The sequence below is a fragment of the Grammomys surdaster genome, unplaced genomic scaffold (genome assembly GCF_004785775.1).
Source record: "Grammomys surdaster isolate TR1022 unplaced genomic scaffold, NIH_TR_1.0 266, whole genome shotgun sequence".
Lineage (NCBI taxonomy): Eukaryota > Metazoa > Chordata > Mammalia > Rodentia > Muridae > Grammomys > Grammomys surdaster.
Window position 1 is genome coordinate 595,750 of NW_021604707.1, and position 21,726 is coordinate 617,475.

General features: G+C 47.4%; 1 protein-coding gene across 2 annotated transcripts; it reads left to right on the top strand.

The window, feature by feature from the left end:
• Positions 1-303: 303 nt before the first annotated feature.
• Positions 304-21,184, top strand: Adamts8 (ADAM metallopeptidase with thrombospondin type 1 motif 8). 2 transcript variants are annotated; one of them, XM_028776200.1, is made up of 9 exons: positions 310-1,344; positions 8,600-8,839; positions 9,970-10,105; positions 10,731-10,898; positions 11,843-12,147; positions 14,056-14,239; positions 16,485-16,657; positions 16,768-16,943; positions 18,954-21,184. In XM_028776200.1, the coding sequence occupies exons 1-9, from the start codon at positions 580-582 to the stop codon at positions 19,522-19,524; spliced, it is 2,718 nt and encodes a 905-aa protein (XP_028632033.1). In that variant the 5' UTR covers positions 310-579; the 3' UTR covers positions 19,525-21,184. The 2 variants fall into 2 exon arrangements, with proteins under 2 accessions (XP_028632034.1, XP_028632033.1); XM_028776201.1 differs by lacking the exon at positions 9,970-10,105 and having other exon boundaries at positions 304-1,344.
• Positions 21,185-21,726: the final 542 nt, after the last annotated feature.

The window sequence follows — 21,726 nt, forward strand, 5'->3', positions numbered from 1 at the left end:
CTGTCCAGTATTACAGGAATTGGCGTGGGTCTTCACGTAGTCACGTAGAAAGGGGAAAAAAGCTGTAGTTGACACTTAACTCCTTAACTATCGGGAGGGGCTCACTGACTCTTGATTGGTTTTATATTTCATCCCCTTTTTTTTTTTTCCCTTCCTCTCCTTCTTTTCTGTTTCTGTCTCTGACCCCAGGGGAGGGGAAACGGGAATAGTGAGCGATCAAAAATAAACCTCTTATGTCAAAGCCGGGAAGGAAGTATAAATACGAAGGGCTCGGCAGCCCACTCAGTGCTTCCCGAGGAAGGAGGCGACTGCACGGGACGCCACGGAGGACGCGCGCTCGCGGCCCGGGGCGCCAGCTGCTCGAGTTCTGCTAGGTTGGCTGGCAGGCGCAGGAGGAGCGGGCTGCGCGATCCAGAGGGGCCGCCAGGGGACCGCCGAGCCTGCTGCCGCTGGCCGAGTCGGCCTCCCCATCCGATTGATCATTTTTCCTGGACAGAGCGGCCCGGCCGCCTCGGGCCACCAGCACCTGCCCGCGTGCGGCGATCTTCTGACTCCCGCGCTCTGCAGCCCTCTGCCCCCATGCTCCGCGACCCCACCGCCACCCGGTGGCCGCCCCTCCTGCTGCTGTTATTGCAGCTGCAGCCGCCGCCACTCGTCAGCGGCGCCCCAGCGGGGCCAGGAATCGGGGCGCAGGCCTCGGAACTAGTGGTGCCCACGCGGTTGCCCGGCAGCGCGAGCGAGCTCGCCTTCTACCTGTCCGCCTTCGGCCAGGGCTTCGTGCTGCGCCTGGCGCCCGACGCCAGTTTCCTGGCGCCAGAGTTCAAAATCGAGCGTCTCGGGGGCTCGATCGCGGCTGCCGGGGGCGAGCCGGGGCTGCGCGGCTGTTTCTTCTCTGGCACAGTGAATGGAGAGCGGGAGTCGCTGGCGGCGATGAGCCTGTGTCGCGGGCTGAGCGGCTCGTTCTTGCTGGCAGGCGAGGAGTTCACCATCCAGCCACAGGGCGCTGGGGACTCCCTGGACCAGCCGCATCGCCTGCAGCGATGGGGACCGGGACAGCGCCGCGAGGACCCCGGGCTCGCTGCCGCCGAGGTCTTCCCCCTCCCTCAAGGACTGGAGTGGGAGGTGGAGATGCGTGATGGGCAGGGACGCGAGAGAAGTGACAACGAAGATGACTGGGAGCAGGACAAAGAGGGGTTGCGCAAAGAGACAGAAGACTCCCGAGAAGTGCCACCACCCTTCAGATCCAAAACTAGGAGCAAGAGGTTTGTGTCCGAGGCTCGCTTCGTGGAAACACTTCTGGTGGCTGATGCGTCCATGGCTGCCTTCTATGGGACCGACCTGCAGGTAGGACTCCAGAGCCTTCCTCAGACCCTGTCTAACAGTCCATTGCTTCCTGATGGTTTTCAATTCTTCCGTTCCCACTGAGGGTGGGAAAAAATCCCTCGGGCTCCCAAGCCCAACCCCAAAGGGGACTTTCTTCTTTCTGAGAAACAGCAGTAACTCCATTAACTTCTGCCATCCCGGCTTCCTACTTCCCAATCTCTAAATCCCTTCCAGTTTACAGTAGAGGCGCTGGCTCTGTCTCTTTCTGAGTTTTCCTTCAGTTCCCAGGCACCTGCTTCTCCCGAAGGGAGTTTGTTTTTTTTTTTTTTTAAGTGTTTTTGAAAGAGCACCGTCCTTTCTAGTCCAGCTTCCCCGCAACTCTCTACTATCTGGGACTCTCTGAGACTCCCTAGGAGAGGAAACTGGTCTGGGACAAGGTGGCTGTGACTGTCTTTGGGTACATAACTAAGGTTCCTGTAAGTAAAAGTCGTTAGAGGGAACTAGACCTGGGAAGAAGCTGTCCAACTTCTGTACGCCCAGCTGGTTCTGATCAAGGGGCACGGGCTACCTTGCCAACCTGGCGCTCAGCCCCGGCAGAACTTGGCAATGCCAGCATCCAGCTCAAGAAGGAAGGAGAACAGAATTTCTGCCTGGGGGCTCAGCCCAGAAAACTGAAGTTTCTGTGAGAAAGGGGAGGGAGCAGGGCTGAAGGATGAACTTTTCCAGTTACTGTATTCAAAGGAACCAGGGCTGAGGTTTGGTCCACCCAGCCACCCTCGGCCCAGAATCAGCTTTCGACTGACCTAGGCAGAAAAAATAAAATGAGTCCAAGACATTATTACTAGTAGCTGAGCATTCATTACTACATGCTGTTGGTGCTGACTCAGTAAGAAGTGCTCCCAGTACCTCCCTCCCAAGATAGGGCAAAGATCTTACCAGAAGCAGAGGGGGTAAGGGTCCCATTTTCTGGAATATATGGAACCATAAACGTTAGCTCAGCTAGAGGAAACTGACATGTCCGGAGATCATAGTTTCTCCAGTCAGGGATCCCAATAGTGCAGCAGCCCAGTCAACCCTTTGGCAGTGATGTTGTCCTTGATCAGGGTCCCTATACTAGCCAGATTCAGCCTGTGCCTGAATCTATTTTGGGTGCCAGGGGCACTGGGTGTTCCCTTTGCAGAATGGTCAGACACAGAGACAGTACACCTTCTGCATGTCATCTGGTCTTCCCTACCTCCTGTGATGAAGAGGTGGTTGATGAGGAAGTTCCGGTGAAAGCCACTTGGGGAGGAGAGGAAAGACTGTGAGTAAGGCGTCCATGTGATCGATGTTCTATCTACTGCACAGACCAATTAAACCTGGTACAGGCTTTCTGCATGGTCTTGTGGTATTGGCTCTGCTCAAAACACTACAAGATAGCTCTGGGCCATCAGCCCCTTGAGATTTGATCTGTGCTAGTGTCTTATCTTATTCTCTACCTGCTATTAGAGGAGGGACCAACCACTTCTTCTGACTCCTTTCCCCAAGTATGTATTAGAGAAGTAGAGGAGGATGAAGAGAGGGCTTCCCAATTCACCAAGACCACTACATCTGACTCTAGGCTTCTCAAGGAACAAACCCAAAGCTAAACATTATAACCATCCCCAAATTAGACCGCTCCCTGGCATCTGCTTGAAATCCAAAATGTAGAAAGACCAACAAGAACATGGAGAAATTTCAAGAGGAGTCAGTTTTTCAGAATGCAGAGCCAAAATATCCTCCCTAGCAGGCTCTCTCCTCATTTAAACAGTGAGTTGATAAACATTTCCTTCATGGGGATACTTGGCATATACAAAAGTCACAGCTGACCAGGCTCCAATATCCCAGAGCTACTGAAACCCAGGTTATGCTGACTTCTGCTTGAGGTCCAGGTGTGCTGCTTACACAAGGTGACTCTCTGTGAAAAGCACCACCAAGTCCTGGTACTTTAAGACCTGGCTTATTCAAAGCCACCTCCTCCATACAGATGCCAGTCCTTAACATGTAACCTGCAAGGAGGCTCTGAGAATCCATTTAGAGAGATTGAAGTCACTTTGGGGTGTCTTTGGGTAATGGGGGGGTTGATGGTGATGATAAGAGCCCCTGACTCTCTAAGGAACAACAAGGTGCTTAGACAAGGTAATTCGCTCTGATCTGAGCATCTGTGAGACTGTTTCACGATGAGCCCAGTTTCTGGAAGGTTCAGCCGAACTCTGAGCACACTCCACTTACAGAATTGTTTAATATACATGACCTCAGGGGAAAAAAAAAAGGCTTGTGAGAGAGGCAGAGGAAGAAGAATATACAGCTCAAAAAAGGACTTGCGAGTTTCCTAAGGTCACACTGGTAAGTGTGGCAAGCTAGATTTGCCACACATGCCCAGACTTCCTGAGACTACGTCTAGCATTCTTTGTCGCTGTACCATAATACTGTATCTTCTCGTAAGGACGATCTGTGGTTCTATTCACCCTCTCCCAAGTGTCCACATTGCTGTGTGGCCCCTTAAATCCAGCAGACTGAAGATGCCCCATCAAAGTGCCAAGCCCCATTCTGAAAAGAAACCACCATTGCCTTCAAAGCTTCAAGAAAGAATTGGCTATGATCCAGACTGGTGTCATTGCTTAAGTGACAATGACATTTACCAGAATTCTAGAAGTGAGTTCACTTAATCCCTTCACAAGAGGGGCCCCTGCCTCCCACCTTCTTATCTGGCTTCAGAGTTAAGGGTTCATCATAAGATAGTCTCACAGATGTTAGAATAGAGCACATTAGCTTGTTCAAGTTCCTTAAAGGATCAGGGACTCTTATCATAACCATCAACCTCTCCCATTACCCAAAGACACCCCAAGGTGACTTCAATCTGTCTGAATGGATTCTCAGAGCCTCCTTGCAGGTTACATGTTAAGGACTGGCCTCTGTATGGAGGAAGTGGCTTTGAATAAGCCAGGTCTTAAAGTACCAGAACTTGGTGGTACATTTACAGAGAAAGTCACCTTGTGTGAGCAGCACACCTGGACCTCAAGCAGAAGTCAGCATAACATGGGTCTTAACCAGATGTCTTGTTTCAGTAGCTCTGGGATACTGGAACCTGAACAGCTGTGATTTCTGTCAGAGTTGGGAAAGGGGGGACTTTCTGGAAAGAGGGATCACCTCAAGAGAGTCCACTAACTTTGTCTATGTCTCAGATGCTACTAAGTATCCCCTGGGTGGACTTGGAGAAGAACAGAGTTCCAGCAGTAAGCAGACCTTCTAACCCTATTTCTCAGCAGGGAGGGTCTAGGACTGATTCTTCCTCCCCAAAGCAGACCAGAGCATTCCAGGATGCAAGTCCTAGGAGCTGATTCTAGGGAGAGGCCATCACGGTCATCTCATGTCCCTCTACCTTCTGCAGTGAATGTTCCCCACAAGCCCTAGTTCTGTAGTTATCCTCTACCCTGGTTTCCCCAGAGGCGTCTCTGCCTGGTAGCATAAAAACAGTGTTATCTTTTGCTATCAATAGTGTGCTGGTTTGGGTGACACATAGGCCTAGGCTTCATCAGCTCTGTATTTATGCCAGTTTTCATGGGAGAAAGACATGTTACATTAATTATGTTCAGTCCACCTTCCAAACAATGGGTCCTTTCCATCCCTTGCTGCAGTCAGAATGGCCAAAGATACTATTTCCCAAAGAAAATTTCCATATATCCAAATGTTTGGGTGTGTGCTGTTCATGCAGGGCTCGCTTATTTGCTTGCAGACTTTGGGTTTGGTTTTCCTGGTAGCAATCAAGATTGATGGTAGTGTAGTGGCATGGAACATAGCCTTAGAAGGAAAACAGATGTAACTGAGAGTTCCAAGGCAAGTATCCATCTCTCTGTACCTTGATTTCTTCACCAGGGAAATGGGAGCAGCCATACCCAAGTCCTAAGACTGTTCTGAGAATATAACAAAACATGGGTGCTTAGCAAGGCATAGCTATTCCTAGAGTTGCCTTTGTTGATTGAAAGCATTTGACAGAGCAGGCATAATGGTGTAGCTACACATCACTGGAATGCTGGCTACTGCTTTTCAGCTTTGCTGATCCACATGGCAGAGAGACCATCTTTGCAAACTGCTCTAGCTCTGAGTGTTTGTAGTTGGCTTCTGGCAGTTCTGAAGAAGAGTAGCTTTTGCAATCACACCTTTTGCTGTTTGGAGAACAAGGTGTGATAAGGGATGGCTATGTGAGTCTCGATTTTCCCTCTCCCTTCAATTCTCTCTTTCCTCCTTACAGAGCTATCCTAGGCCCTAGAGTCAAATCAGGAAGGAGGACTAAGGATATCACATGTGTACATACATTGCCACTCTTCTGATGTCCCCAGGCATGCCACACAGAACTTAGTACCCACTGTGTGGAAGCAAACAAACAAAGTACTACAAAGTACAGGTGACATTGTAGCCAGGATGAGGAACCACTGCTAGTGCATTTTGCTCAGCTTCCACGAGAATCCCAACAGTAGGCTTTGACTGCTATAGGAGCACTCAGGATCCTGTGGAAGGAAGGTTTTTCTTGTAGCTCAAAGAATTCTGGGTGTACTGAGAAAGGTCCCCAGAAAAATGCCACCTTTACCTGAGGAAACTTAAGGTGCTTGACTCATCTTGACTATAGTAACCATGGGGTCCTGACACTCTGGCATAGTTCTATGGATTCCTGACAAACAAGAGGGGCCTCAGTCAATAGGGGAAGAATCTCATTTCCACTCTTTAGCTCACAGTTTGTACTTGTATGGTAAGCAGAGAGGTATAAATAGACACCAGGTGGCCAGTCAAGCAAGCCATTTGACCTTTTCCTTGACTGACACCTGGGCCTGCTCCCTGTATCGGTAAGTCAGGTCCACCCTTCAGGACCTAGAGAACAGATGGGGAATCAGAAGCATACAGACTCCAGGTGACATAGTTATCCCAAACTTAGCAATCCTTGACCCTGAAGAGCTATGAGATGAACCATGATGCAAAGTTCCTGCCACTGTATCTAAATGATGGAGCCAGCCATGGGAGATAGTGGGGATGCCCTGCTTCTCAGTGAGACAGGGACTGGAGCTTCTGAAAGGAACATTGGACCACAGAATCTTTGTGGTCCTCCCCTATGCAGATTATCTTCTGAGATAGTCAGTGACAGGAAAGAACTTAAGCTGTCTTCATAGTCAGCTGTTGCCTGGAGGCAATGACTCCCTTCTCAGCCTGACCACAGCTCAGTATCTGGAGAAAAGGATCTCCTGAGTTGCCTATGCTGTCCTCTCTCCACATAACCCATCGCCTTTTCCCTGAGGGACTAGGGCATCATCCGTCACTCTGCCTAAATCAGGTCTGGCCTGGTCAGCTTGAGTATACAGACCATTCTTGGTCCCCCAAATCTTCAATTCCTCATTTTAAACCACCTTCTTGAACACCTAGAAGCCAGCATCTTGGTCCCAGACTGTTTTGAAAAGACCCCACCTTCCCTAGTTTTCATACTACAGAACTGAGACTCAAAAGGAAAAAAAAATCCTGGAAGGATAGTTGCAGATTTCTTCAAAAGAGATCCCCAGGGGTTGGTTCAGCCGGATCCTAGTCTCACTAGACAGACCAGGAGAATGTCTGTCCCCCATCAAGAAGCAGGGACCATCTGGCCAGGAGCTTGTCTCCTAAGCTACCATTCCTCAGTACTCACCCTCGATTGCATAATGATGTGGTTGCATATTTCTCCTCAGCCATCCAACTCAGGGAACAAATGCTAAGTTGCAGCATTGCTGATAAGATGTTTATATCAGACTAAACAAGCTGGAGTGCATGGCATGCTGAGTCACCTGAGCTCAGAAACCTGCCAAGCCATTTGTAGGAGTAATGAACATCTGGTCTACCACCTTCAGGATGAACAGACAGATCCCATGCACAAATAATGGAATACATCTGGAACTCCCACATAAGGCCTTCTTCAATGGAATGTCCCCTCCATAGCCTTCCCTCCCCTTCCACTCCCACCTTTTAGACCACAGGAGAACAGAGAGAGAGAGAGAGGAGCTGAGGGCAGTGAAGCTCCAGGAAGCAAAAAAGGCAAAGCATGCAAGCAACTGCTCAGCTGGCCACACCATGGGCTCAAGGCATGCCAGCTTGTCATCCGCTGTCTCTGCCTCTGAAAAATAATCCACAGGGTCCCAAAGCAGGACAATAAGCTCTCATCTGCCCCCCCCAAAGCCAGCAAAAAAAGCAGTTGGCAGCTCAAGGATAGGCCAGAGGCCAACTAATGATGTAGGTCCATAGGCCTTTCAGTTGGCCTAGGGGAACTGCAAGCAGGTGGGATCCTCTGCATGTGAGTCTCATTAGGCCCTCTGGCTTCTCTCAAGCTCCAAGTAGAAGTGAATAAATACAGGAAGTGGGGGTGGGGACTGTCCATGAAGAAATCAGGAGGCTAAACTCTTGGAAGGAATGAACCTCAGACACACACACCTGAGCTAGCATCCTGGCTTTAAGAATAGTGTGATCTTCAAGAATTTATTGAACTTGAATGACTCTTTCATTCATAAGCAGAATGGCAATGTTATGAGAAGTTAACAAGGTGATGTGTCAACTGTGGCCAATGACTACTGCAGAATAGCTATTACTAAGGCTGATTATTAGAGCAAAATTTTCAGAGTTAACAGTTCCCATGCTAAGAAATAAAAGTTATCCCAAGGAACATCAGGAAAATGCTCAGACATATTCTAATAGGGAAATTCCAGTGACTGTAAGTCTTCAGACTGTTGCTTCTGGAGTGAAGCCCAAGAAGATGGGGATGCTTGGCAAGGAACCAGTTGGTGTCCTGGGCAGTCAGAATAAGCCATCCAACCCAAGAGAAATTTTTATTCACAGTTCCAATGGAGCAGCCATGTTCCATGTACGAGTGTTGATGCATTTGAAATGTTGCTGGTGCAATGGAAGAACCATGTGTTGAATTTCAGTTAATTACTAGGAAGTGGGTCACCCATGAACTTGTCTAGATGTTCAGTGCATAAGTTTTGTTATCAAACAGGACTGGGTTCGGATGACAGTTCATTAGCTTTGTGATCTTGGGCCAGCCACTGAGGCCTGGTCTTTTTCTCTGGGGAAATAACACCAAGTCCTCGAATGTTTTGCTAGTCCTCTTGGGATGCTGCATGTCTATAAAGCACAGCCTGGAGCCTGATGTGTGTAAGATAAGCATCTCCCAATGAGGTGGTAGGAGTGGGCAGCCAAGGCCATAAAAGTGATTGGCATTCTCCCACTGTTTCCCCCTTCCTGGTAGAACCACATCCTCACAGTGATGTCAATGGCAGCCCGAATCTACAAGCACCCGAGCATCAGGAACTCCATCAACCTTGTGGTGGTAAAAGTGTTAATAGTGGAAGAGGAAGGATGGGGCCCGGAAGTATCAGACAACGGGGGACTCACACTGCGCAACTTCTGCACCTGGCAGCGGCGCTTCAACAAACCCAGCGACCGCCACCCGGAGCATTATGACACTGCCATCTTGTTCACCAGACAGGTGTGTGGGCTGGTACTGAGAGCCTGGGAAGGCTTTTGGAAAATGGGATGGGCAGATCAAAGGGAGGGCTTTGAGGCCTGTCCAAACATGAGAGCTGTCTCCCTGCTGGCCCCAGCTGGACTTTGGAGGCCTCTTGCTGGAATGAGGAGAAGAGGGTCATGAGGACACGTGTGAGGCCTCTACGAGGGGAGAAGAATGTACTAAGGGCACTTTTCCAAACGTTTGTGACCAGCTGTCTGCTGAGGTCATACCAAGAGGCAGCAAGCTCAAGCAGCCCTGGGAGACGTCTGGAAATGGAAACAGGAAAGAAGTTCTGTCTTCAGCCTGGTTAGCCATAGGAATGGTCACCTAGGGATCCCTGGTGTTTGCACCTAGGAGGGTGGCTGTGGTGACTTAAACATCTTTCCTGAAGGCCAGTGGGCACAGTTGAGTGTGTCAGGCCCAGGTCATCAGTCTTCACAGGAGCCACGGGTGGAAATGAAGTGGTGTTATATCCATTTGGAGACTGAGGTAAAAGAGGCACCAAGAGGCCGTACAGCAGTAGTGCTTGCAGTTAAGCCAGAAAAGTCTTACTGCAGGGCTAGCCTCTGAGCAATTGTGAAGATCTAACTTCCAAAGCAGGCCTCTGAAGTCCTAGCCCGGCCAACTGTCACTTATTGCCCCCACCATCACTGCCGTGTGTGTGTGTGTGTGTGTGTGTGTGTGTGTGTGTGTGTGTGTGCACGCGAGAGAGAGAGAGAGAGAGAGAGAGAGAGAGAGAGAGAGAGAAAGAGAAAGAGAGAGCATGCATATGTACTCGTGTGTACACATACATGTACATGTTGTGCTAGTGTTAATGTTGGTGTTGTCTTAACAATAATATGTTTCTTGGGTCCCTCTCCAGGTTAGAAAAACAAGGACAGGTGAACCGTCACAACCAAGACAGAAAAGCCAAGGAGACGGGAGAGCTAGGAATACCTAGGTGCTGAGCTCTACTGATTATCCCATTTAAACACACACACACATTAGAAGGCTCAGTAATGCTTATACCATCAGATGTTACCTCTCAGAAGGCTGAGTGGGACATTGGGCACTTACCTCTCGTCTCTGTGCCTATCTCAATAACCTAGCATGCATTCCTCACTGAACAGAACTTCTGCGGGAAGGGAGAACAATGTGACACCCTGGGAATGGCAGATGTTGGCACCATCTGTGACCCCAACAAGAGCTGCTCAGTGATCAAGGATGAGGGACTGCAGGCAGCCTACACCCTGGCCCATGAACTAGGTAAGACTTGTCATATCAGAGCTTGCTTCAGACGTCAGCAGAAGCTACCTCTGTCAAGTCTGCAGCTGCCTAACTTCTGAGAAGGAGGCAGTCTCACATGTAGCCATTGACAAAGTAGTTCTATGTATATAGATGTTGTACTTGATATTACTAACTCCATTCCTACTCTGAGCATAAAACCACAGTGCTAAATTGATGCCCTGGGTAATCATCAGCATTACCAAGAGAATACCAAAATATGGGAGAAGTGTTCAGTTACTGTGGTGATCTAAGGAAGCTAAGTAGTCAGGCTTCATGGAGGAGATGGATTATGAAGAGAGGGCCATGTTATACAACCAACAGTAAAAGGGAATGTGAGATCCTCTTTGGTCAAAAACTAAAGGGGATCTCAATGGTCTTCTGAAATCTGAAAAGACTTCTTGGAAGTAGGACACTGAGAATAAGACCCAAAATAAATGTGTTCAGTGAGTCCCTGTAGCCATGCCAATGGGAGATGGTAACAGGAACGGACCTTTGAGGTCAACACTGCTGGCCATGTAGGGAACATATAGGCAGAACAAGGCACCTGAAGGTATGGACAGCTGAAATGGTCCACAACTCTCTGCTTCCCTCACCCTCCAACCAGGGCACGTTCTCAGCATGCCTCATGATGACTCTAAGCCCTGCGTGAGATTGTTTGGGCCCATGGGCAAGTACCACATGATGGCGCCATTTTTCATCCACGTGAACAAGACGCTACCCTGGTCTCCCTGCAGTGCTGTCTACCTCACAGAGCTCCTGGATGATGGTCACGGTAAGCCCTCCTCAGCTCCCCTCGGCTTCTCCCTACCCATCTGCTATAGAGCTTCTTTCATGGCTCTTGGCACCTGCTGTGGCCTGGGGACTCCCTGCAGCTGTACTTTCTCACAAAGTCCATAGGGTGGGGGAAGACTTCAGAGGCATGTCATTCTAGAAAGGCATGCTAAGCATCCTCCCAGAATGCTCCTCCTTGTCCTCATCTTCCCATAGACTGAGCTCTAGGCTAACTTAGATTTATACATTCCAACGCAGAAGGAATTAGTCTGAGAAGGCTGTCCAGAGATGGTGAGTTTAAGCAGAACGTAGAGGAACGGGAGACTGTTTGTAGTTTGAAAGAGCAGAGAAGAGAATGTTCTGGGCTAGAATGATAGACTGAATGACAGCTCAGAAATGACAAAAAAAAAAAAGAAAGAGTATGGGCTGTTTATATGAGAGCCAGGATCTAGGGCAGGGTTGCCCAGTTAAAGAAGTTTAGACTGTTGAACAAAGCAGTGAAGCAAGTATTCTAGATTCTTCTGAAGGAGGCAGGGATATAGCCAATGTAAAAACAACAGATTGTACAAACGTCAATACTCAGGCTTACTCTGCGTGTCAGGGGTTCTTAAACTTTACATGAGATGTGGTTTAAAGTGCAAGAGGCTGGCAGTCACGAGATGCATACTGAAAGTCACAGGAAATGTATCCGACACATTCTGGACAGCAAAAGAAAAGTCGTCCTACAGAAACGTTTGCTACATTTGCCCAGAATTAAACAAGCTCTATTTACATGGTTGAATGTTGGTGATGTTTACATCAGGGATGAGGAAATTGGGATGCCTAGATACTAAAGTACATCATTCAGGACTGGAGTTAAGTGTAGGAGCTCAGTACAGAAGACTATACAGAGCTGAGAGCAAAGTCTTGCCCTTGTTCTGACTCATCTATTTCTTCTATTCTCAGGAGACTGTCTCCTGGATGCCCCCAGCTCGGTTCTGCCCCTCCCCACAGGCCTCCCAGGCCACAGCACCCTCTATGAACTGGACCAGCAATGCAAGCAGATCTTTGGGCCTGATTTCCGACACTGCCCCAACACCTCTGTGGAAGACATCTGTGTCCAGCTCTGGTGCCGTCATCGGGATAGTGATGAGCCCATTTGCCACACAAAGAATGGCAGTCTGTTCTGGGCTGATGGTACGCCCTGTGGCCCTGGGCACCTGTGCCTGGATGGTAGCTGTGTGCTCAAGGAGGAAGTGGAGAATCCCAAGGTGAGAAAAATGGAGAGGAGATAAAGGGAGGAGAGGAAAACAGGATGGGGAGGCAAAGGCTCTACATGTGAGAGTCAGGAGCACAAGATGCTTCAGGCCAACCTACAAGTGTTACTTCTCAGAAAAATCAGTCATCTTTCAACAAAACAAACTAATTACCCCCACATGTTGGAAGCTTTGAGGCTTGCTCATGGTCAATGGGATGCTGTCTTGCTCTTCGAAGCTCAGCATCTCCTCCTTGGTGCTGTTTTGTAGCTGTTTTGAAAAGCTCATGCAAATGGGTGAAGGCATGAAGACCAGAAGGTGGGCACTCAGCAAGTAAAAGCCCAGAGGAACCCACTATAAATAGAGGGTGACATGGAGTTGGAACATTGCATAAGGGCTGAGTATCCATAGCCTGCCATGTTTGAGCTGAGTTCCTTAGTAGAAATCAGAGAATAAGTGTAATGGTAAGAATGTCCTACTCTGAGAGGACGGGAGAAGGGATCCGAGTGGCTTATGTCCAGAAAGAGAAACCTTGGCCCAATACAGAGGAAACTTGCGTGAAACCCCAAGGCAATGCCAGTGAGGGTTTTAAGTGGTTCACTTCTTCTCCCTGCTCTTAATACATCCAAACAGCAAGGCTGATCACATTTCTCCTACTGCAAGTCATGGAGCCTCTGTGATGAAATACCATCCGATGAGTTTCACAGTCTGGGTTCTGCCCAGCGCTGAATCGCCACGGTGGCTCGAGCACGTTCCAAGGGCTGTCCTTGGTGGCATGCTCTTGTCCTGATTTGGGAGCCTCCCTGGGCTGTGTAGAAGCCACACGTTCTCACCCAAAGCCTGGGCTGGTGCAGAGTTCATGGATTCCAGGTCAGCCACCTCCTGGTCTCCCCATTCATTCTCTTCTGATGGTGTTGAAAGAAGAGAAGGGTCCAACCACCTACCTCGGAGGCAGAACTTTGAGAGTGACATAAAACAGTCACAGGATCACCTATCCTTAAAGGGAAAAGGGCAGGACTGGAAACCACTCTTTGTCTGCAGTATCATGCCTCTGTCAAATGAATGCATCACTGCTGTAGGATTTTATGTTTGGAGCAGAAAAATGGCAGGATACTGTGACAATCACAGGAGTGATTTTTTTTTCTGGACAGTGGTACATTTTTAAAGCTTGCTTTCTTTCTGTTTCTTTCTTCCTGTATTTATTTTTACAGTCTTCTGCTTTCATTTTTATATGAGCAAAATGTTGCTTTAATAACAGAAAAATAATAATTTAGAACCCTTGATGGAGCTGTCAAAGGGAAGACTTTGTTCTCGTAAGTCAGTTGTAAACTTGGAAATGATTCTGTGTGTTGCCCAGCACTGGCCTAGCACTGGAACCAGTAGCTGATAGAATTGTGGCAAAACCTCTCAGTAGCCATTTCTCTAGACACCAAGGGTTCTCAGCCTCAGCACTTGTGACACTGGAGCTAGGAAAGGCTTTGAGGGTGTTGTACACTGTTAGCTATTTCCAAGAATCATTGTCTTGATCCACTACTAGTGGCATATGAATATGAGGCAGCTACATTGACTCTAGACTCCTCTCATTGAGGACAACATGGGCACCAATGGAAATCCACTGCACCAGACCCAAACTTACCCACAGAAGACTCTCTCATACTCATTCAGCAGCTATTGTGTTGGGCACCTGGGTATGGTAAGATGCTGTCTATATACACTATGCAGTCACAGCAAACAAACCTAACACAGCCACTATTCTCACAAAGCCACACCCAAACAAGCAACGCTATCATTAACCAAGCAATTAAAATCATTTACAGAACTCCATACATTCAGATGAGGAAGTCAGGCCCAAGCCACCAGGTGGCATATAGGACTGAAACCTGCTCCCCTTTGGTCCTGATTCAGTGACATTGTGTGTTACAGGCTGTGGTAGATGGAGACTGGGGTCCCTGGGGACCTTGGGGACAATGTTCTCGCACCTGTGGTGGAGGGATACAGTTTTCGAACCGTGAGTGTGATAATCCAGCGCCTCAGAATGGAGGAAGATTTTGCCTGGGTGAAAGAGTCAAGTACCAATCATGCAACACAGAGGAATGTCTACCAAATGGTAATTACCTACCAGAATAGCTGATGATATAGGTGAATCAGATCTCAAGAGAAGGAGAGGGTATCTCCCCAGGTACACAGCTGAGCCCTCATCCAGATATTCATGGACTCTGCAAGATGTCAAGCTTGGGAACAGTCCTCAGACATCTAGGACTATTCTTACTTTAAGGAGAGTATGGTGATATCAAAGAAGGCATTATTCTTGTCTTGATCTTCTGAGCTGTTGAGCGACAAAGCATGCCACTCCCAACCAAATCTGAGAGGGACCTTTGAAGAGGGATTCAGTGGAGGGTAATAATCCTCTCAGAGGCATCTGAACCCTTCTCTATACAGATGGCAACCTTTTCCAAAGCAAGTGTCAGAGCCAAACCTCCAAGGTCTCTCCAGCCAGCACTCAGCCCAGGCAGGAGGGAGGGTTTCTGGGTGTGATTGATTCCTGGGTACATTCCTTCTGAGAAGAGCTGCCCATCTTCCCTTGGAGCCATAGCAACTACCTGACATCGCCTTCCCCAGAAGGATTACCACCTCTGCCTCCCCTTGCTAACTCCTACCTCCTAGGTCATGCTAGAAAGCACACACAAGAACACAAAGTGGAAAAGCGGGGAACAGCCAACTTAGGAAAGGGAATAAAAAAAATTTTTTTTTGGCCACCATCTCCTCCAGTGCCAGTTTGGGCAGCTTCAGGAAGCGTTGGCAGCACAAAAAGGCAAGGGAAGCTTTAGGAGAAATTCTCACAGCTGCCAGGATAGATGCTCTGGCATTGGGCTGAGTGTCTAAGGGAAATCTGTAGGCTCTGCAGTTTTGCTAAACAGGGAGAATTAGCACCAGAGAGAACAGAAATTTCTCTCTGGTGCTAATGAGAGTTTTCAAGGTAGACATGAATGATAGGTGACGTTATAACTTCACATGCACTGAGACCAGCCATTTCTGTAAAGTATCCGTCAGTGCCTCTGTGTCTATAACTATAATAGATATGGAAGGTATAAATGCACATGACATGGTCTCTGTCCTCAAAGACTTTGCTAGATGACAGAGCTTAATGATGAGCTCTTTTGCACAGTAATCATGGCTTACCCTGTAAAGTAGCAACCCTGAGCGTATGGGGAATTAGAGAAGGAAGCTCAGAGAGTTTAAGCCAAGGAAGGTCCAGATGATGATATGGTAGTGAGACAGGAAAGTTATGTGCCAGGATGAGGCAGGTATGATAAACCCCATCAATCACTCAAGAGGAGCCAAACAGAATTTGCAGCATGTCAAAGCCAGACCACAAAGGTCCTTAAAGCCTGAAACAGCGTGTGTGGACTGTCCATGACAACTATCTCATCAGGTCACCCTAATACTTTTCCAGGTACAGCCAGAACCCCTTCGGCAGTATGAGCTTACAAGCTCGGCACTGTATATCTGTGTTTAGATGTCTCCATGGGCCATTCAGATGCACAGCAAGGGTAGAGATGCATGGTGGGAAGAGCAGGCTTCATTCAGGATTGTGCAAGAAAAAAACACATCTGAAGGGTAGATTGGTCTGAATGAAGGCTGTGCACGTAGACCTTCATGTATGAGCACTGGAGAGGCTCATTGGAAGCTCAATACTGGGTCCCTAAGGGATGGCATGAGGCCTGGGCTTGGGATTACAAGACTTATATGCAATCATCTGAAGTGACAAATTTTCCTGAATTTAGCAGAAGATGTCATGGTAGATTAGAAATAGCATGAGAGATGCTTGAATGTCCAGGATGCTAGGGTACCAGTCTTATTATAATGACTACCAAACCAATTATTGAAAGAATAAGATAATTCTGGTTGAGGGGCGGGGTAATTTGTAGTACCTACAGATAGAGCTCTTCCATAGATATTCAGAATTACAGAAAGTGGGTTGCAGAGGCAAGACTAAGGCTAGAAGTGCTAGTAGGCCTTTGCCACATGTCTGTTGTTACTAGGGAAATCAGCATAAAGTATAAACAACAGAGTCTTGAAAATATAGCTCTGTATTAATCATACATCCTCAGATGGAAAGGATATTTGTACCAGAAATCCCAGTGTTAGGCTAGATGGCTCCTTTTCATTGACCTTTGAGAAAATGTCATGCCTACCTCCCCCATCCAGGTATGTCTAGAAACAGTGGCCTTGTGCCTGTGTCCTTGGGTTGAGCCCAAAGCCTAGAGAGAAAGGAGGCCCAGATTCAGATCTTTCTCAACCAGAGTCCTTCAGCAGGTATGTTACTCCATGCTGTTCCTTACTCTTCTCAGGAAAAAGCTTCAGGGAGCAGCAATGTGAGAAATATAATGCCTACAACCACACTGACCTGGATGGGAACTTCCTGCAGTGGGTCCCCAAATATTCAGGAGTGTCCCCCCGAGACCGATGCAAGCTGTTTTGCAGAGCCCGTGGAAGGAGTGAGTTCAAAGTGTTTGAGGCTAAGGTAAGAATCTCCCGGACTCTGACAGGGATGGGCAGACAGGCATGTGTTGCCTCCCTCACCTACAGATGGCTTCTGTGTGCTACATTCCCCTTCTTACCTTCCTCTCCCAGGTGATCGATGGCACTCTATGTGGACCGGATACTCTGTCCATCTGCGTCCGGGGGCAATGTGTTAAGGCTGGCTGTGACCATGTGGTGAACTCACCTAAGAAGCTGGACAAATGTGGGGTGTGTGGGGGCAAAGGCACTGCCTGTAGGAAGGTCTCCGGTTCTTTCACCCCCTTCAGGTGAGTCTCCTAGAGGTTGTACTCAGGAAGAGAAACATAAAGGGCTTTGGACACTGATGGCCTCAAGCTTAAATAGCAGCTGCTAGTTAATAGTTGTATAGATGGGTAGGAGGTCTTATAAAGACTTCAAGACTCCATTTCTGTACAGAATGTCAGTGATCACCTCTTCTCGTTCGTTATCAGGATTTACTGAGATAGGAGGTACAGAACACTCGGAATAGGATCTGGCTATGAAGAGAATGGGGTGGGACATCCATTGTTTCATTAGAGCTGGAGGCCACATGGATGAGAATGTGTTAGCTCTGAGTCAATTAACAGGAGAGCGACACTGAGTAACACAGGACTCAGTCACAAAACATTTCCCATGGGCCTGTTATGGAGGGGACATCTAACCCTAAGGCCAGTTAGCCCTGTCTTTCCACGACTAGATCTCCATCAGAGAAGAGGAAGCAAACCAGTGACTCAGCAGCAGCCTTGTGAATCTAAGGGCTAAGAGAGAGTCTCACACCCAAGCACCCCACACGTGTTAGAGCACTCCACCTGCGTTACTTCAAAATGCAAGAACAAAACTGTTACTGACTACTTTAGGATTGAGGGATTGAAACAGGAAGATATTAACTGTCTTTTCTAAGGTCACACTGAGAGTGATAGAAAGAAAACTTGGATTTCTTCTTCTTCCTCTTCCTCTTCTTCTTTTTTTTCCTCCTCTCTTCCTTCTTCTTTTCCTCCTCTTCCTTCTCCTCCTCTTTCTTCTTTTTTCCTTCTTGCTGCTATGCTGGAGATTAAACCTAGGGCATCTCTGGATGGCAGGCCAGGTTCTTTAAGTACCAGGTAATTGTTCTCTGCTGTCCCTTGCACTTCCTGAAGAGTAAGGTTAAGGCCAAGTATTTTCTTTGTCTCTCTGGTATCAAGTGCATTCATATGGCTTCCTAGCATTCAAACCTTCTAGCCAGCTCCAGAACCTCAGTTTTTGTCCATTTACTGACTAGTTCTGAACCTAGTGAAGCTTGCTCTGTCCTTCTCTATATCCCTTATCTCTCTCCCTTCCTTTCTGTCTCCTTCATTCCCTCTCCCCTCTTTTATCTTCTTCTTTACATATGTTATGGTACTACATATCTCAAAAAATAGAACCAGAAAAAATGGGAGTGTTTTTCAAATTTAATCTCAAATAAGTAGGAAAAAAGCATAAGCTATTCTGATCATGGGTACCTTAGCTACTTCCTTGTAGGTCCTAGACATATGGCCTTGGATAAGTCCCCTAACCTTAGACTAGACACACAGAAAGAATAGCAAAAAAAGCCACCTGAAGGACTTTCTTAACAGTTTATTCCAATTCTGTGTAGCCCAGATTCCCATAGGAGGACAAGAAACTAGGTTTTGACATCCTACATAAAGCCCTATGTTTATAATGTACTTGAAGCATTCGCCCCATTACTATCCCATCACTAAAAACCATGGTGCTCCTGGTGTTTGGGCACATTCAAGAAGTGGCTTCAAAGAAGCAAGCTTTATCTCCCATTCTTCCCAAGTCCATAATAATCAATACTAGATGAAGGTTAACTCAAAGAGACGGTATCAGTCTTCTATCCTGGTTAGGTTCTGGCATGAGGAAAGAGCTCATATTTTTCCACAAAAGTTTGAGCTCTAGGTCTGGAGGTAGCCACGCCCACTTTTACCACTGCGAAGTAGCAAATATATTTGAGTTCTGATTTGAGCCAAGGAGGGGCCATGTTCTCTGCCCTTTTCTCCTAGGCTCTCCTGTCTTGCTGTCAAGATTAATACATCTAACTGCCTCAATCGATACAGTAGATTACCAGATGAAGCAGAAACCCATAGAAAGCCCAATGCCCAAGACAATTCTATCTGCCTTGGCATCTAATTTATTTTGAATTTCGAGGCAATCACTTCGTTATTTGCTAGTTGTTTATGTCTGTTTTGTCTGGGGGATCCATTTCAGTTTCCAGGCTGGGAAGCCACCAACCCTAACAGATTTTTCTGTCTCTATCATAGTTATGGCTACAATGACATTGTCACCATCCCAGCTGGTGCCACAAATATTGATGTGAAACAACGGAGTCACCCAGGGGTCCGGAACGATGGCAGCTACCTGGCACTGAAGACAGCCAATGGGCAGTACCTGCTCAATGGCAACCTGGCCATCTCTGCCATAGAGCAAGACATCTTGATGAAGGGGACCATCCTAAAATACAGTGGTTCCATGGCTACCCTGGAACGGCTGCAGAGCTTCCAGGCACTACCTGAGCCTCTTACAGTACAGCTCCTGACTGTGTCTGGTGAGGTCTTCCCTCCAAAAGTCAGATATACTTTCTTTGTCCCCAATGACATGGACTTCAACATGCAGAATAGCAAGGAAAGAGCAACCACCAACATCATTCAGTCACTGCCCTATGCAGAGTGGGTGCTGGGGGACTGGTCTGAATGTCCTAGCACATGTGGAGGTAGCTGGCAGCGGCGGACTGTGGAATGCAGGGCCCCCTCAGGTCAGGCCTCTGACACCTGTGATGAGGCTCTGAAACCTGAGGATGCCAAGCCCTGTGGAAGCCAGCCATGTCCCCTCTGATTCCCTTGGTGGAAATGTCTTAGGCTTATGGATTTGGGCTACTGGCATAACAGACAAAGGTCCCCTCTGAGGTGATACTACATATCAAGATGGCATGGCCCTTTCAGGCCTTCTATTACTACAACCCTTTGGGTACTGCCTAATTCATAAGGAAGAGAGAAGAAGGTATAAGGGTACCAGATTGTAAAGTTGACTGTCTAGTGGACTGGACCTTGCTTGTGACCAAGAAGACAGGATAGGTTAAAAGGTAAAAGTGCACTTACTGATCCAAATGGGAGATTTCAGAGCCAGCCTCTTCGCAAAGGACTAGCAAAGCTAAATGAGAAAGAAGAAATTATTTTCTATTTGGTTTCCCCAATAATCAATCTACCTCACAGCGGGGGAAAATCAGTATATAAGAGTATAAGGCCAGGTGTTTGTAGTGAATGCCAAAGCAAGCTCTATATTTATCTCCGAGCAATCTTCAGAAATGACCGTGGCTGCGCTGCTTTCAATATTAAAATCTGTTGTCTGAAAGGGCGACAGTGTCCATCACAGGGTTATAGAAAGCCACTTGTTCTCAGGCTGCCACCTGCTGGGGCGGACCCATTTCAAGTATTTATGCAAGTATGTCTCTAAACTAAAGTGTGATCTTACACCAATGAAATTGTCTAGTCTGGTTCATTACTTCTCTGGAAGAGGCAGAGACCCAACATCCAAGACAAAGGTTAAACATAGCTTACCTGGAGTACACACAAGGCAGCTGCTATCTTCCCTGAGTATCTTCAGCTTTCAGTAAAAAGGTGATGCCTTAGATTCTAAGAGGCCTGCTAAATCCAGCTCAGGCAAGCAGCTGTTCATCTGGGTGAGGCACATCATTGTGGTTCTCAAACCCCAGTGCCTTGTACAGGGCCTCAGTCCTACATGATGGCTGAGCAGACCGTGGATCTACATTCCCAACAACCACCAGGTGATATGAAGGCTGAGGTTTTAGAGACTGCAGTCCAAGAAACCTGCATTTGAGAAAATTCCAAATTGTAGGTTACATTGTTCAGTGCTCTGGGATCCCTATTTTTTTCATTGATGTTCATTATGTTTTCTGATTTTAAGAGAGGATCTCATGTAGTCCAGGCTAACCTCAAACTCTCCATGTAGCCAAGGGTGGTCTTGAACTTTTTGGTCCTCCTATCTCCACCTCCCAAGTGCTGAAATTGCAACCATGCACCATCATACCTGATTGTATGTTTTGGAGGCAGGGACTTGTTATTCTGGAGAAATAGTATCTCTCTACTCAGCAAACTGCACTATCAGCCCTCTTATGTGCTGACCTGCCTAATTTAAGCAAAGAAAAAAGAAAAACAAAAAAGACAAGAGTCTTTTAAGATCCCAGAATTTCATACCCTCTGCCTAGGGACCATCACTCCAGAGACATCCCTTCCTGCTCAACACCTGACCCCAACCACATTTTATCCTTATCTTGAAACTCCTATACTCCAGCTTCCCAATGAGCACTTTTAACCTGGAACAGTCCTACTATTACCCACTGGAAATGTCCCCGAGAGCCTCTAAAATCCAGTCTTCCTACCTCATCTCTCTCAAGATTCAGAAGAGTTCCCTGACTCAGTCTTCCATATAAGGATTCAGTCCTTTGTCACAAATGGATGAGATGAAATGGATATTTTAAAAAAATCCTAGAAGCTGAGGAGATGGTTCCATGAATAAAGTGCTTGGTGTACAAGTGTGCGGCCAGGAGTTCAAATCTCCTGTACCCATGCAAAAAGCCAAGTGGGCTGGGCGGCCCACCTGTAATTCCAAAGCTCAAGAGGCAGTGACAGGGAGCTACAGGTAGACTGACTAGCTAAAGTAACCAGCATAGAGTTTCAGGGTTCAGCAAGACATCTTGCCTCAATAAAGAAAATGGATGGCTGTCGGACACTGATGTTGCATGCCTTTAATCCCAGCAGCTGGAAGGCAGATTTCTGAGTTCAAGGCCAGCCTGGTCTACAGAGTGAGTTCCAGGACAGCCAGGGATACACAGAGAAACCCTGTCTCAAAAAACAAAAAAAAAAAGAAAAAAGAAAAGAAAGTGGAGGGCAATCAAGAAAGGCAGCTGATACCAACCTCTGACTTCCACATGCATAAATAAACACACACATACCACAAAACATATACATGAAAAGAAAGGAAGGAAGGAAGAAAAGAAAGAAGGAATGAGGGAAATAC

Excerpts from the sequence above, each read along its gene's own strand:
- Adamts8 (XM_028776200.1), top strand. The coding sequence starts at position 580 with ATGCTCCGCGACCCCACCGCCACCCGGTGGCCGCCCCTCCTGCTGCTG. Across the intron at positions 8,840-9,969 it reads CCATCTTGTTCACCAGACAG|AACTTCTGCGGGAAGGGAGA; the intron begins GTGTGTGGGCTG and ends CTCACTGAACAG. Across the intron at positions 14,240-16,484 it reads AGAGGAATGTCTACCAAATG|GAAAAAGCTTCAGGGAGCAG; the intron begins GTAATTACCTAC and ends TACTCTTCTCAG.